At 46.4% G+C, this 17107-nt stretch overlaps 1 protein-coding gene across 6 annotated transcripts in view; it reads right to left on the bottom strand.

Moving 5' to 3' along the window:
• AGPAT3 (1-acylglycerol-3-phosphate O-acyltransferase 3) overlaps positions 1–17107 on the bottom strand; it is an 88275-nt gene that overhangs the window by 13055 nt on the left and 58113 nt on the right. For all 6 annotated transcript variants that reach the window (XM_081003781.1, XM_081003783.1, XM_081003782.1 and 3 more), the window contains 2 exons: positions 8297–8466; positions 7229–7390 (listed from right to left, as the gene is read on the bottom strand). In XM_081003781.1, the coding sequence (XP_080859907.1) occupies positions 7229–7390; positions 8297–8466 (332 nt within the window). The remainder of the gene's footprint in view (positions 1–7228; positions 7391–8296; positions 8467–17107) is intronic.

Below are 17107 nucleotides of genomic sequence, written 5' to 3'. Positions count from 1 at the left end.
GGCACTATTGCTTTTACCAATCATTCCTCTCCAGAACTCCCCTCAGCTTCTAAAATCTCTCTCACCTTCAGTACCATGCCAGTCCCAGAGCTGGCAACAGGTACACGAGGAGACTTACCAGTATGGTTAGAGCATGGACCTCAGAACCAGAGCACCACCACATCTTTCATGGGGAGATTTTCAATGCCACACTCCTCCCTGCTGCAACACTTTATCCCTCTCTCCCGAGAGCTTTAACCAGCACTAGACTGCCACCCATGACTACTTGCTTGCTGGACATATTCTGTTGAAGTGTTTTGCCTCCCATCACCATCCTGACTTGAACAGAGGGCTCAGCACTTTTGCTGATGTCTGAATTCCACCTATTCCTAGGTCTTAAGGCCTCAGGCTCGAATAGGAGACCCTGACCCAGAACTCATTTAGAATGAGAACATGCCCATACCTCAGATTTCCTCACATGCTCAAAGCATCCTCTTTAGGGTCATTTCATCACTTAGTTTTCCAATAAAGATATTAAAAACTGGACTTCCGGGGGCGGCGCGAACGGCAATGGCGGTCCTCTTCTGAATGGGAGAGGAGGCTCCGCAGGCAACGGGTCGTCCGCTACGGCGAAGCGGAGACCCATTCTGGAAAACCCCAGGCGGCAAGAGCCTGGGGTCTTGAGGGTCGGTGGGCGCCTTGAGCGACCCTCCAAGCGCAAAAGGAACCCCGTAAGGGGCTCCGGAGCGCGGAGGGGGGTTGCGGCGCTGAGAGCTGCTTCACAGCCTGAGGAGCGAAGCCGCGCTGCTGCTGCCGGTGAGCGCTGATCCCTTTTCCTGCTAAATTACGGATTCGGACGAAAAGCAACTAACTTGTGAGTAAAAGACTGAGTCACTTGAAATTAGAGACTTTAAAGGGAAAATCTAAATTGGCTTGAACTTGGCTGAAAGCGGAGAGACGTGGAAGCAGGAAGTCCGTCTTCCGCAGCCATTGAACTTGAAAAAAGCAATCAGCTGGAGGAGTGGAGGCTGAAAGAAAGACCTAAGCTTTACAGATCTAAGCATCTATTGAACTTGCATCTTAAAGTAAAGACTTTAAGCTAAAGATTTGGGATTATTACTTGCACTTGACTTTCCTCCTTTTATTGGATTACAAATTAGAAGGTGAAACCCAGAGTCAGGAGCTGCCTGAGCACTAAGGGAGCTGTCAGTACTGCAGATTTGGATACTGTATATTGGAACTTGAAACAATCTGAGGGTATTGAGACCTTTTAAATTTGAAACATTCTTTTTGGAGATAAATAAGCACTGTCTGTAACAAAGTGACCATTTATAAACTCTGCTAAACATTTGTATTTGAAGGTTCTTGGACATTAAATTAGACTCTGAAAGACATTTTAAGCTCCCTCTAGAGGATTGGATTAAAACAGTGACTTTACATGCACATTTTACTTTCGATTCCCTTGTTGTTTGCTTGCTCTGGACCTTTCCATTCCCATGGGAATAACTCAGTGTGACCTTGACTGACAGATAACGTTGGAATGAGTGGCACAAGAAAAAGAGGGAGAGCTAAACAAACAACTTTAACAACTCTAACCTCAGCCTCGCAGACACGTAGATCATCTGTACCTACTTTGCCCTCAGAAGTGGAGGGAGAGGGCGAAGCAGAGCAGTTACAATTGGAAGATATGGCCTCAGGAGTATCTGTTTCTGTTCTAGACAAAATTTTTGAAAAATTGGAAGCTTTGGACAAGAAAGTAGATGCGCAATCAGCAAAGATTGACAAAAATACAGAATGTCTAAATAAATTAACTACACAAGTGGTACAGAATGCACAAGCAATTGGACAGTTAACGGAGGCCTCAGCAGAAAATCGGAAATTGGCTGAGGACACCAGACAAAAATTAGAAAATTTAGAGCAAGAGGTAAGACCACTCACTAAACAAGTTGGGGAACATCAGATTTATCTCTCCATGATAGAACTGCGAAATCGTGAGAATAACTTGAGGATTAGATCATTACAAGAGGCAGAAGAAGGACATCTAACTGAGTTTTTGACCAAAGAATTCTCCAAGTTCTGGAATTTGGAAGAAAAGGACTTTAAAATCGTGTCAGCTTTCAGACTTGGAAGATTCATAAAGAAGGAGAGGCCCAGAGACTGTTTGATAACATTGAGATCAAAGGAGGAAAGGGATAAGATCTTGGGCCTACATTTCGTAAAATCACTGGAGGTTTTGGATAGAAGAATTGAAATCTATAAAGATATCCCAAGACTACTGCTGGATCTTAGAGCCGCCTATTCTGAACTTGCTAAACTACTAAGGAGCAACGCAATTCCATTCAGGTGGGAATTTCCCCAAGGAATATCTTTTACCTTTAGAGGGAGAAAGGTTAAAGTAAGAACACTGGAAGAGAGAGACAAATTCCTGTCTACATACGGAGAGGACCTTCAAAAAGGAATTGAACTACCTTCTGGGCCTGAGGCAACGCCAGTACCAACACCAGCACCTGTGGAACCTGAAGATCCTGAGAACAAGATACCACCCCTTGAAAAATAACCAGATAATTCAGGATGTCTCTGCAACTGTTGAGCTGGAATATTAATGGTTGTAACATTCCGGAAAAAAGGAAGAAAATATTTCATATATTAAAAAAAGAACAATTGGACATTATTTGTTTACAAGAAACACATGTGACGAGGCTCCACAGAAAAGTGTTAATAAATAAAAGATTGGGCCAGGAATTTGTATCGTCGGACAAAGTTAAGAAGAGAGGCGTGGTGATATATGCAAAAGAGAGCCTGTCACCTAAATTCCTATTTAAAGATGAACATGGAAGAATTTTGGCTATTGAGATACAATATCAAGGAGAGAAACTGCTGATATTAGGAATCTATGCACCTAATGAAGGGAAATCGGAATTTTACAAGAAGCTGCAGGAGACAATGCTGGACTATCTGGACTACAACAACATCATAATGATGGGAGATATGAATGGGGTCGTATCAACTAACATGGACAAGTCACAAAGTCAAAATGTTACAAAAGACGGCAGACTACCTAAAACCTTTTTTGAAATGACTGACAATATGGATTTGATTGACATTTGGAGGACAAAGAACCCACTAGGAAGAGAGGGAACATTCTTTTCTGAAGCCCAACTGACCTGGACAAGAATCGACCAAATATGGATTTCTAGAGGCCTGGTACCTAAGGTCAGAAAAGTGGAAATCTGCCCAAAGACCTGCTCCGACCATAATGCAGTAAAGATGGATATGACACTATTACCAACTGGATCCTTTAGATGGAAGATGAATGACAATTTGTTTAGAGATCAGGAAATTACCAAGAAGGCCCAAAAAGTTTTGAAGGACTACTTTGAGATAAACATGAATAATATGGTGGAAAAAAGAATAATCTGGGACGCAAGCAAAGCTGTAATGAGGGGATTCTTGATACAACAGAATGCAGTAAAGAAAAGAACACAAAATGAGAAAAAAGATAAGATCTTGGATAAAATAAAAGAACTAGAGAAGAAATTAAGAGTGAATCCGAAGTCACAGCCAACTCTGAGAGAAATTAAACTTTATCAAACACAATATTCTAAATTGATAAATCAGGAAATTGAATGGAAGGTTAAATTAATGAAACAAAAAACGTTTGAGTCGGCGAATAAATGTGGAAAACTGCTAGCTTGGCAGTTGAAGAGAAGACAAAGATTAAATACTGTTACAAACTTAGAGGTTGATGGAAAAAACATCCAGAATCCAGTGGATATCAGAAAGTGTTTCCAGAGATACTTCAAAAAATTATACACCCAAGGGCCGCAAGACGATGTTGAGATTAAACAATTTTTGGCAAAAAACGGACTATCTAAATTGTCACAAGAAAATAGGACAATCCTGAATTCTAAAATAACACGACAGGAGATCGAACAAGCCATCCAGAACATGCAACTTGGCAAATCTCCAGGACCAGATGGGCTGACCTCCAAGTACTATAAGACATTAAAAGACTATTTGATACAACCTTTGATGGAGGTCAGCAATGAAATTATGGAGGGGAAGAGGGCACCGGAGTCTTGGAAGGAAGCGTTCATCACATTAATACCAAAGTCGGAAGCTGAAAAGACACAACTTAAGAACTACCGTCCCATCTCTCTTTTAAATGTGGATTACAAAATATTTGCAGACATTTTGGCAAATAGATTTAAAAAAGTTTTAAATGAAGTAATTCATAAGGACCAGGCCGGCTTTCTCCCAGGTAGACATCTGTTTGCTAATACAAGGAACATTATTGACATTTTGGAACTTTTGCAAACAGATATAAATACAAAAGCAGTTTTAATTTTTATAGACGCGGAGAAGGCCTTTGACAATATCTCCTGGAAATTTATGATGGGAAATTTAAAAGAGATGGGAGTGGGACGGGGTTTTGAGAATGGGATTGAGGCGATATATTCAGAACAGAAAGCTAAACTGATAGTTAATAATGTGGTTACAGAAGAGTTTAAAATTGAAAAAGGGACACGACAAGGTTGCCCTATTTCCCCTTTGTTATTCATTTCGGTTCTGGAAGTGCTATTGAACATGATTAGAGGGGATCGGTTGGTGGAAGGAATTCAGGTCGGTCAGAAACAATATAAATTAAAAGCTTTCGCAGATGACCTGGTTTTGACCCTGCAGAAGCCAGAGCCCAGTACGAAAAGAGTATTACAACTGATTAATGACTTTGGTCGGGTGGCGGGATTTAAACTAAATAAACAGAAAACTAAGGTTTTGGGGAAAAATTTGACTGATACAGAGTCAGAACGGTTTCAGAATGAGACGGAACTTAATGTGGTTAAAAAAGTAAAATACCTAGAGGTAAACATAACAGTAAAAAATCTAAGTCTATTTAAGGACAATTATGAAAAATGCTGGACAGAAATTAAGAGAGACTTAGATAGTTGGTCAAAATTGAAACTTTCTTTGTTAGGCCGAATTGCTGCTATCAAGATGAATGTATTGCCAAGGATGTTGTTTTTATTTCAAACACTTCAGGTTTTGGACAAAACGGAGTGCTTCCAGAAGTGGCAGAGAGACATTTCTAAGTTTGTCTGGCAGGGCAAAAAGCCCAGAATTAAGTTTAAGATTTTAACCGATGCAAAACAAAGAGGGGGCTTTGCCCTGCCAGACTTAAAGTTGTATTATGAAGCCGCAGCGTTCTGCTGGCTAAAAGACTGGCTACTTCTTGAAGACACTGATGTGTTAGATTTGGAAGGGTTTAACAATGCCTTTGGATGGCATGCATATTTATGGTATGACAAGGTTAAAGCAAATAAGGCCTTTAAGAACCATATTGTCAGAAAATCATTGTTTAATGTCTGGACAAAATATAAAGACTTGCTGGAAAATAAAACACCAAGGTGGCTTTCACCTTTGGAAGCCAAGGCCCGAAAAAGACCCAATATGGAGGCTAAATGGCCAAAATATTGGGAAATACTAGAAAAGGATGGAGACAATTGGAAATTGCAGAGTTTGGAGAAAATGAAAGACAAAGTGCGAGATTGGTTACATTACGCTCAGATTAAAGAAGTTTTTAAAAATGATAAGAAACTAGGGTTCCAGGTGGAGAAATCGAAATTAGAAACAGAATTGCTAGAACCAAAGATTAAGGTACTTTCAAGGATGTATAACTTGCTGTTGAAATGGAATACACAAGACGAAACGGTTAAATCGGCTATGATAAGGTGGGCACAGGACATTGGGCACAATATCATGTTTGAGGACTGGGAGAGGTTGTGGAGTAATGGATTGAAATTTACTGCATGTAACGCTCTGAAAGAAAATGTAATGAAAATGATTTATAGATGGTATATGACCCCAGTCAAACTTGCCAAAATTTACCACCTGTCTGATAATAAGTGTTGGAAATGCAAAGAGTGTGAGGGAACGTTCTTCCACCTCTGGTGGACTTGCCCTAAAGTGAAGGCGTTCTGGGAAATGATTTATAATGAACTGAAAAAGGTATTTAAATATACCTTCACTAAGAAACCAGAGGCTTTCCTTTTGGGTATTGTCGGCCAAGGGGTGGCAAAGAAGGACCAGACATTTTTTATGTATGCAACAACAGCAGCAAGGATACTTCTCGCAAAACATTGGAAAATTCAAGATCTACCCACACTGGAAGAATGGCAGATACAACTGATAGACTACATGGAACTGGCTGAAATGACCGGCAGAATCCGTGACCTGGGAGAAGAGAGGATTGAGGAGGACTGGAAGAAATTTAAGAACTATTTACAAAAGTATTGTAATTTGACTGAATGCTAAATAAGATGCTAGATCAAAATAACTGAGCACCACTAAATTTAGAAGTTTTTAAGAAAATAAGTAAGACTGTGAAATTTAGCTCCTTCTGAGAATTATAAGATTATGAAATATAGAAGGGATATAAGAATTTAAATAAGATGATAAATTGCTGACAAAATGTTACAACGATGAAAGTGGGAGCGGGAGATGTGAGGAAGTCCAAAGAAAATGTGAAAATATGTTAAGATCAATGTTATATTGCTTATTATGTTTATTTTTATTGTAAAACCTAATAAATTGCTTTAAAAAAAAAAAAAAAGATATTAAAAACTGTATTTTTTCAGGGGGAGATTCCCAACATGTAAATTTGGAGCACATCAGACCATTTGTGCATTGCGTGTTAGTATTCAGCATATTAATACTATATCCAAATACAATGATGTTGCAGGGTCACTTCAGCAAAATCTGTACCTCACACTAAAAAAATGGGAGAAATTCAACATAGCACTAAGGAGATTGTTCTGTCAGCTCAAGCATTGCTGCTTGCCTGATGGAATGATCTCCCCCCTCCCCCCCCCCATGTACTATTTTGGGGATTTTTCTGACTGCTGCTCCCCACCAAGCCAATTTAGGCGGTTCAAGGGAGGAGAATGGAAGGCTAACTGGGCCAGTTAGTTGAATCCGGCCCATACTTTTGTACCACATACAAACATGCCTGCCAATTTCAAGTTGGAATTCATTGAATAAGCTGCACACATGAAGGGTTTAAACCAAATACAGATGAAGAACCTACCTGAGGTGAGACACTGAAGGCTATATACTATTAGACATGAATCCACATACAGATTCGTATATAAAATCTTAATATGGCCACACCCACACCCACCATGAAGGAAGACCACACCTTTCACCATCTTGTTCAAAGTGCCAAGTACAGGCCTTGCAAAACTTAACTTACCCACATATACTCTGGATAATCGGACAATCGTTTTAGACCTTCGACAACTTTATCTCTGTCTTCTTCCCATTTCCTTTTGCAGAAAACAATCTCCAGGAAGTACCATGTCCAGCCAATTAGGGGCACGTACAACAGCTCTTTCTTAGCAAGAACTTTTGAACTCTGAAAGGAACACCACAAGATAGTATCCATTTGTTTGTTTACAACACATCATTTACAAATAGTGCCATTCCCAAAACTGTTCTGAAGCGGCCTAGTAAGGTGATGTTGTTTTTTTGTTTCCTGGAAATTACTAGTCACATCATCATCATCATTATTATTACATGTATATCCTACCTCCAAGGAGCTCTAAAAAACATGGCTTTCTCCCCATTTTATCCTCACAACAACCATATGTGGTAGGGTGGGTTCTCTCTCTCTCTGTGTGTGTGTGTGTGTGTGTGTGTGTGTGTGTGTTTGTATGTTTGTGTGTGTAAAAGTGGAGGAGGAGAGAGATTGGTCCAAGGTCAATTGGGCTGAATTGGGAATGTGAATCTTTGTCTCACCTGTCTGAGTCTGAAATGCTCAATTCTACTTTTAGATTGGATTCCTGTCTCATTACATATGCTAATCATCTGCACACTATCCCTTGCTTTTCCTGTAGCACTTGCTTTTTCCTGCAGTCATTAACAGTCATCAACAGGTTTACCATACCCATTGAGTCAATCACCCATCTCCTACTACCCTCCTGAGAAAAACCCCACCCTACCCTCCCACTATATATAAGGGTCTGGTGACTTCTGTTTCAGTATATCTGAAGAAGTGTGCATGCACACGAAAGCGTATACCAAGAACAAACTTAGTTGGTCTCTAAGGTGCTACTGGACAATTTTTTTATACATTTCGACTGCGTCAGACCAACATGGCTACCTACCTGAATCTAATTTTGCTGTTAGTGGGAAGGAAATTTATCCGGTGTGACCATTTAAACACCCACCCCAGCTGCCTCCCTTTCCCAAGGTGAAAAATAAACCTGACCATACCCCTCAAATTAAAAGATATACAAGGCTACAAGTTCGATGCACTCACCCCCAAGACGCCAAATCGCTCTGTCATGGTCCAGCCACACAGAAAGTCTATTTCAAAGTTGTGGTTCAGGATGATGATGACATGCTCTTTTCCAAACTTATCGACTGTAGCCTGGTCTGAGAACAAAGTGCATTCTGTACCAGACCACCATTCCAGCAACATCACTAATTCTAGGTCACAGGAGGAAACAAAGAAAGTAGGTTAGGCCTTAGTGTTTTAAACCACTGTATATGGCAGACTATTATTTCCAACCTTTTTAGCTCTGTTAAATGTGCAGTTATATACTATCTATACAGGGCAGAAGCAAACAGTTTTCAGAGGTTTTGTTTTGAACACCCTAGTTTCTTACTGGTGACAATTTTCTTTATTTAAAAGCTCCACTTTCAGTCTTAAAAGATATGAATTTCAGGGCTGCGAGAGCACTTTTAAATCAAATTGGCCAAAGTTTACAATACAGTTTCCAATGCCGAACAAGTCAACCAGTTTGATCAAGAGGAAGATCACCAACCATTGTTTCAAAAGCTGTTACGATTACCCAACCACATTATCCAATTTCGATAATTTTTGCTGGGATACAAACATAACTCTGCCATTTAATTAACTATATAATTAAGTATCTGGGAGTGGTGCACAGGACGGTTCATTCCTTTCCTCCACTCACTCTCTCCCTCCTTCCTGCAACATACATTTTCCCTGCAGTGCCTAACCACAGCGAACCCAGTAATATTAACTGCAGCTAAAGGTAAACAGGTGTGTTGAATCAGAGGCAAACTGTTCCAGAAGCCATCTTGGTAGTCAATATAACCCCACTATTAATTGGTAGCTGTTGTAGCAATGAGCTTGTATATGTTGATATCCACTTGATTTGCTGTAGACTAACTGGCTTGCTTTGATGCTGCCCTTATCTGTGGGCAGCTTGGAGTGCTGGGCTGAGAGTTCAGAAAGGGAACTACCTGTAAGATTTGGAAATTTGCCACCTAGGCCCTCCCTCATCAGGATCAGAAACAGAGCGTATGTTCCCAATGGCCTACTTTGCTTGTAACGCTTAGTCAAACTATAGTGTGCAAGTACACAGAGCAAAAAACCACAACTGCTTTGCTCCTTGCCCAATTCTGCTGCTGTGCTACCCAGTGATAAGCCATGTCTTGTGCTAAACAAGCCATGAGCTATAACCATAGCCTTTTTTCTTGGTTTGTTTTGTGCAAGACATGGCTTAGCTCTGGGTAGCGTGGCAGCAGAAGGACTGAGGGAGGAGCAAAGCAGTTGCTATTCCTGCTCTGTGGCTCCATGGTTTGCATGCATTCTCAGTCACTGTGTGCTCCCTTCCAGTCTCAATGCCTATTTGATCGCGTAATGATGATGAGTAAGCAGTCAGCAGCATTACCTCAGCACCAGCCCAAGGCCCTGTTCAGATGGCAGCTTACTGCAGCAGAACTTGTTTTAAACCTGCATCACTCATAAAAGACTCTGGTGTTTTAAAAAGGGAAGTGGACGCATTTTGTTCTGCACAGGTTTACAAGCACTGGTGCATTTCTGTTACTGTCTGAATTTTTAAAAAAATTATAACCCATCATACAACTGCAGGCAGATAACAACTGACTATGTTGTTCCTTCCCTGCAATGTAGCCCAATGAATAAAGGAACCCAAGATCCCACCAGACCATTTGGAATCTCTGTCTGTGTTCACACATTACAGTAAACCATAGTTAATGGTCTACAAGGAATACAGAGATCACTCCTACTTCACTTCTCTCCTAGTGTGAGCAACAAACTATGACTCCTGGCTTAGTGTTCTGCCCAGGGAGAGGGCTGTGGTTCATCTGGAGTGAAACAAATCTACAATCTCATTCGGATGTAACACTAAACTAGTGATGGTGGTTTGTTGTTTCTATTCTTGCTAGAGGAAGAGCACTTTCACTATGGTTTACATTGCTATGCAAACACAGCCACTATTTGCCTGTCTGCTTTTCTTAAGATGGGAACCCTCTGTTAATACTGGACAGCCTGAAGAGGAACTTTTAGACTCCAGGAGTATTTCCCTATCTTTTCTGACAGTTCTTGCCAACAGCTTGAGGGGGAAGCAAAAGGAACAGAGAATTGGTTCTGAAGAAATGTTTGTAGCCTGAAGTACTGACTTCACTAGTGTTGGGAAAATCCCAAGATCCTTTTGCTTTTCCTGAGCTTTTACAGCTCCAATATTGACATCTTAGAAACTGAATTAAATTTTTTTACTTGTTAAGCCTTGTACAGAAATGTCCCACCCCAATAAATCTGACAGTGGTTCCTGATGTATTTTTCCAGCGGTGCATTTTATTCTTGTGTGGTTTAAAAGTAGGGAAAACTGGGAGTCAGAGAAGTACATAACAATATACTTTCCAGCAGGAATGGGGAGCCTCCCCCACCCAAATATTTCTGAATTATAACTCCAATCATCCCTGGCTACTGGCTATGCTTTTTGAGGCTGATGGGAGTTGTAGTTCAGCAACATCTGAGGGAGGGAAGTTCGCTGGAGGTGAGGAGTGAGACAGAGACAGAGACAGAGAGTGATGCTGGTACTGGTAGGTTCAGCCTTAAGTATCACAACTTATATACAGTACTGCCCTGTGATCTTTGGATAAAGGGTGGTATACTAATTTAATTAACAAACAAACAAACAAACAAACAAACAAACTTTAAATACATTTTAACACGTGTATATTCTAACAACTTTAGCTTTGTGTTAATCAGGTGGTCACCAAGTTAACAACCCCCCCCCCGGCACCTGTTGCACCTGTGGAACGCCCTCCCATCAGATGTCAAGGAAATAAACAACTATCTGACTTTTAGAAGACATCTGAAGGCAGCCCTGTTTAGGGAGGTGTCAGGGGTTCAGGGACAGAGGCACAGGGTAGGCAGGAGATGGAGAGCGATGGGGATGAATCCCAGGACAGCGAGGAAGAGGATGACAATGACTCTAGAGATTCCATGAGTCTTTCCAGCGAATCAGAGGATTCCCAGAAGGGGGCGCCGGTGGTCAAGGCCAGGGGAGCCCCAGGGGGGACTTGTCAGGAGCAGGGGGCCAGCGGGGGATCCCAAAGTGGCAGCTGGGCGTCAGGACCAGCCTCCCCGCCAGAGTGCAGCGAAGGGGGTGGAGGTTCCAGTGTATCAGGGGAGGCGGCTCCGGCAGTAGAGAAAGGAGGGAGGTCGGAGCAAGCCACCCTCCCGGAAGGGGAGGGGAGTAGTGAAGGGAGTAGCGTAGCTGTCAAAAGGAAAGTTAGAGGTTGGGGGCGCGCGCCAAGTTCAAATGTAGAGGCGCGCGGAAGTACAGGGAGCCCGGAGGAGGGGCCAGGTCCCAAAGCCCGCAGGAGGGGGCAAGAGCAGTCTGATTCCGCGTCGGAGGAATCCAGGAGGGGCGAAACCCCAGCGGGCAGAAAGACCCTGCGGAAAAGGAAAGAGAGAAAGAGGTGGAGCAGCGCAAGCCTCTTAAACTGGTGCAGGGCGGGGACAGATTCAGAAGGGACTTCAGCGGTCTAAGCCTAGCAGACGTAGGGCTGCGCGCCTCGGATCTGAAGCAAACAATGAACTGCAATAAACACTTTTGTATATAAGAAAAGAAAGGCGTTGGTCTTTTGTGAGCTGAGACTTGAGGCAGCCCTGACAGTAAGTCCCTTCTCAAAAAAAACTGCAAAAAAAAATTTTTTTGCAAAGCTCACGAAGTTTGGCAGACATGACTACTGAGGAGCAGATAACGACCCTGCAAAACGCAGTCGCTGAACTCTCCGTTGCAGTACGGGTCTCTCAGAAGACAGTTGCCGAAGCAGAAGCGCGATGCCAGGATCTGCAAGCCAGGTGGGATCAGGCGTGCAAACAGGGGTTCCCGGGGTCCAGATCAGAGGGAATCGCTCTTGGACGAAGGGGGGGCAATTTAGTAGCCCACTTCGATGGGAACCTGAAGCATTATCCCAATTTCAGAGCAGACGTCCTATACGCGCTGCATTTGCTTCGAAAAGACTTCAAAGATGAGGAGGAGAAAGTAGGCTTTATTGTGTCACATTTGCATGGGGAAGCTAGAACCTGGTTACGCAATTTGTGGCGCGAAGATGGTCTTGCCCGCAGGGACTCTGACGAATTTATCAAAGCCATGGACGCTTGCTTCCAATCTACCGTTGACGTTGATGTGGCGCGCCAGGAGATGCATGGATTGCGGCAGGGCAAGGCTACAGTGCGTCAGTACCATTCTCGCTTTTTTGCATTGCTGAATGTGCTGGGCTGGGAAAAAGACTCCCTGGCAGTGAGAGACTTGTTTTGGGAGGGGCTTCATGGCTCAGTAAAAGATGAGCTGGCTAGGGGAGACAGACCTCAAACCCTAGCAGACGTCGTCCAGAGGGCACTCACGATAGGGGTGCGCCACGAAGAACGCCCTTGGCACAGTGAGGAGGGGCGTCACGTCCGCCCACCAGCTAGAGCGCCTCCTTTTCTTCTTCCCAGGGACCTGGGACGTACAAATCCCTCGCCTATGCTGAAGGGAGGGGAGGAGCCAATGGAGCTGGGTCGTGCAAAGGCTCAGTCAGCTGCCGGAGCCTCAGCGTCCGGAGCAGTCAAGGCGAAGCCTCCTAGAGGGACCAGGAAGTGTTACATCTGTGACAGCCCACAGCACATGGCTAAAGAGTGTCCCCAGAGGCTCCAGAAGCACACTGCAGCCTTAGCAACAGTAACAGGGGAAGAGTTCCAAGGAGAACAGTTTCAGGGAAACGAGAATGCCTGGATGGAAGCAGAGACGCTGGGGCTCCACCAGGCAAGTCAGTGAAGCAGTCCCCAGCGCTTTTGCAGCCTACAGACCCTTTACCACCCAAGCCAGTGGTGCAGCTCACTGCTACTCTCCAGCTACCTAATGGACTCACCCTGGAAGTCCCCATTACGATTGACTCAGGGAGCAACGCAGACTTCGTGGGGATGCAGTTCATCAAGCAGCATCGCATAGCGCTACTACCAGCCACGCTGCCTCTGAACGTCGTCACGGTAGATGGCAGAAAGTTGCTGGGTGGGCAAGTGGTACAACAGACGCCACCCATGCTGCTGAAAATTGGGAATCATCGCGAGGTCATCAGTTTCAATGTCACCCAACTGTCAGACACGCCTATAGTGTTAGGCATGAGTTGGCTGGATAGACACAGCCCATCATTAGCGTGGTACCAGCGGCAGCTCACCTTTGGCTCGTCCTACTGCGCACAACATTGCATCCAGACAGGCCAGGAGGAGGAGGGCCAGGAGGAAGGGCAGCAGTTGCATCTAGGCATGGTGCAGGCAGTGCCCCACAAGTACAAGGGGTTTTTGGAGGTCTTCTGTGAAAAGGAAGCTGACCAATTACCACCCCACCGGCCCTACGACTGTGCAATTGACCTCTTACCAGGGGCGACGCTGCCGACTGCGAAGCTGTATTCCATGTCTGAAGATGAAATGCAGGAACTCCGGGAGTTCATAGATCACAATTTGAAGCGGGGATTCATCCGAGAATCCAAGGCCGTGGGGGGCAGTCCTGTGTTTTTCGTGAAGAAGAAGGACACGCCCCAAAAAAGGCTCATTGTGGACTATAGGGCCATCAACTCGATGACAAAGCCCAAGGCCTTCCCCATGCCCAAGATTGACGACCTGCTCGCGACGGTGAGGAAGGGGAGGATCTTCACCAAGTTGGATCTACGCGGAGCATACAATCTAATACGCATGAAGGAAGGTGACGAGTGGAAGACGGCCATGTTCACGCCGCTGGGCACCTATGAATACAGAGTTATGCCGTTTGGTCTCCAAAATGGCTCCCACTGTTTCCAAGCATTCATGCACCACGTGCTAGCAGGACTCCTCTACAAGAAGTGCGTATGCTTCCTCGACGACATTCTGATCTTCTCAGAATCGCAGGAGACTCACGAGAGAGACGTAAAGGAGGTCCTGCAGAGGCTACGGGAGCACAGGCTCTACGCCAAACTGGAGAAGTGCCAGTTCGACGTGACGGAGGTGGATTTCCTGGGCTACCGGCTGTCCGACAAGGGACTAGCCATGGACAGCGCCAAAGTCCGCGCGGTGTTGGACTGGAATAGTCCGCGCAATCGGAAGGAGGTCCAGAGGTTCGTCGGTTTCGCCAACTTTTACCGCAAGTTCATCAGGGGTTTCGCGAAAGAGACGGCAGCTATCACGGACACCCTCAGTTCCAAGAAGAAAAAGTTCACCTGGACGGACCAGGCGGAGCAGTCCTTCAGGAGACTTAAGAGTCTCTTCGCGTCCGAAGACCAGCTGCTACACGTGAATCCCGGCAGGCCCATGCGGGTTGAGACTGACGCCTCTGACAGAGCAGTGGGGGCCGTCCTCTTGCAGGAAGATCCGCAAGGGAACTGGAGGCCCTGCGCTTTCTATTCCCGGAAGCTCAGCAAGTCGGAACAGAACTACACCATCTGGGACAGGGAGTTGTTGGCCATCCACGCGGCTTTCAAGGCGTGGCGGCACTTCCTTATCGGAGCCAAGCACACCGTGCAGGTCCGCACGGACCACAAGAACCTAGAGTATTGGCGCACGGCGAAGCTCCAGAGCCAGAGGCACATGAGATGGGCGGAGTTCTTTGCGGATTTCGATTTCCGGATAGAGTATATCCCGGGAGACAACAACGTCATAGCGGATGCGCTCTCCAGGAAACCGCAGTATCTCGAGGAAGCGGCACCAGTGGCAGCCAGGCACATTTTCGCACCGCAAGCGTGGGCGTGCGCTTCCGCCGCCGTGGACCTGGACGCGGTACGACGCGCGCTACAGACGGATCCGTTCGCACAATCCAAGATGGAGGAGGTGCGAAGGGGGACAGCAAAGGACGGCGAATTCCAGATACGCGATGGTCTGCTGACCCGCAAAGGTGCTCTCTACGTGCCCGGAGACGATCTCCGCGCGAAGGTTTTACAGCAGTTACACGACGCACCCAGCGCGGGTCACTTCGGCAAAGAAAAGACGGCGGACTTAGTAGCCAGAGACTTTTGGTGGCCCCAGATGCGGGGAGAGGTCGCGGATTACGTCGCCAGGTGTGACATTTGTCAGAGGTCCAAGCCAGTGCACAAGAAGCCAGCGGGATTGCTGGAACCGCTGGAGACGCCACTACAGCCGTGGGAACGGGTGGCGCTGGACTTTGTTACTGATCTGCCCAGTTCGCGGGGCAAGACGGCGGTGCTTGTGGTTGTAGACCTGTTCACCAAGATGGCGCACTTCATTCCTTGCGCGAAGGTGGCAACAGCGGAACAGACCGCCAAGCTGTTCATAGACCACGTGTTCCGGGTGCACGGCTTACCGCGGTCCATCCTGTCCGACCGGGGTCGCCAATTCATTTCCAGTTTCTGGCAGAAGCTCCTGGGCATCCTGAATGTCAAGATCAACTTAGCGTCGGCGAGACACCCGCAAACCAACGGCCAAGCGGAGAGGGTCAACGCCATCATGCAGCAGTACCTGCGATGTTACGCCAATCAAAAGCCTGCAACTTGGGTGGACTACTTACCGATGGCCGAGTTTGCCTACAACAACACGAAGCACGCGTCAACGGGGGTGACACCGTTCTTCGCCAACAATGGGCGACATCCCAGAACCTTCCCGGCGTTGGAGACAACGACGCAGGGGGAGTCGCAGGGAGCTGAGCATTTAGCAGCAGAATTGCAGGAGGTCCACGAGGAGCTACGACGGCACTTGGAACTAGCTAAACACGCCTACAAAGTGCAGGCAGACAGGCACAGGAGGGCAGGAGAAGACATCCAGGTGGGGGACTGGGTATGGTTAGCAGCCCAGGCGGTGCCGGCCAAGTCGTTAGCTAAGAAGAAGCTAGGACACAAACAGCTAGGGCCATACCAAGTTGAGGGCAGGATCAATCCCGTAGCTTTTCGGTTGACCCTCCCAGAAGGTTCCCGAATGCACCCGGTCTTTCATAGGTCGGTGCTTACACCCTACAAGGCCCCACACAGATTTCAGGAGCCAGGGACGGCACCAGACCCACGTAGAGAATCACCGGGGGGGGGGAGTCACCGAGGACCCCGACACTCAACGAGGTCACGGAAATTCTGGACTCGAGATGGGGGGAGGAGGGAGTGGAATACCTCCTCGCCAGGGAAGGTACCCCGGCCAGCGCCAACAGTTGGGTGCCAGATTATGCTCTGGAGGAACCTCTTCTTAAAGACGAGTTCCATGCACTCTTCCCACACAGGCCCATGCCAGAGGAGTATTTTGATGACTGGCTTTTTACGCCCACACTTTCAGGCAGCACCTTCCGGGGGTTCTCCTCCGCAGAGGAGACCACGCCGGAATCGAGCCCTCCAAGGGGATCGTGCTCGGGGGTGGACACGGACCGCTCTTATTGGTGGGACGATCAACCAGAAGTGGGGTGGCGAAGGGGGCCTTGGCAAGCAGCATCGCCTGAAGTAACAGGGGGAGGGAAGGGTTTGGATGTGTTGGGGGAGGACCCCGGTTTCGAGCACGCATACACTGAACTGGAAGCAGAGGAGATCGACGTCGATGAACTGTATCCAGCGTCTACCCCCGCTACAACGGAGCTCCCGGAACCTGCGCCCGAGCAGCGGGAGGGGGGAAGGGGGGGCTTCAAGGGGGGGATGGATGTCAGGGGTTCAGGGACAGAGGCACAGGGTAGGCAGGAGATGGAGAGCGATGGGGATGAATCCCAGGACAGCGAGGAAGAGGATGACAATGACTCTAGAGATTCCATGAGTCTTTCCAGCGAATCAGAGGATTCCCAGAAGGGGGCGCCGGTGGTCAAGGCCAGGGGAGCCCCAGGGGGGACTTGTCAGGAGCAGGGGGCCAGCG

Source organism: Podarcis pityusensis, assembly GCF_964106645.2.
Source record: "Podarcis pityusensis genome assembly, chromosome: 4".
Taxonomy (NCBI): Eukaryota; Metazoa; Chordata; class Lepidosauria; order Squamata; family Lacertidae; genus Podarcis; species Podarcis pityusensis.
Note: the sequence above shows the minus strand (reverse complement) of the source record. Positions and strands in the feature narration are given on the sequence as shown.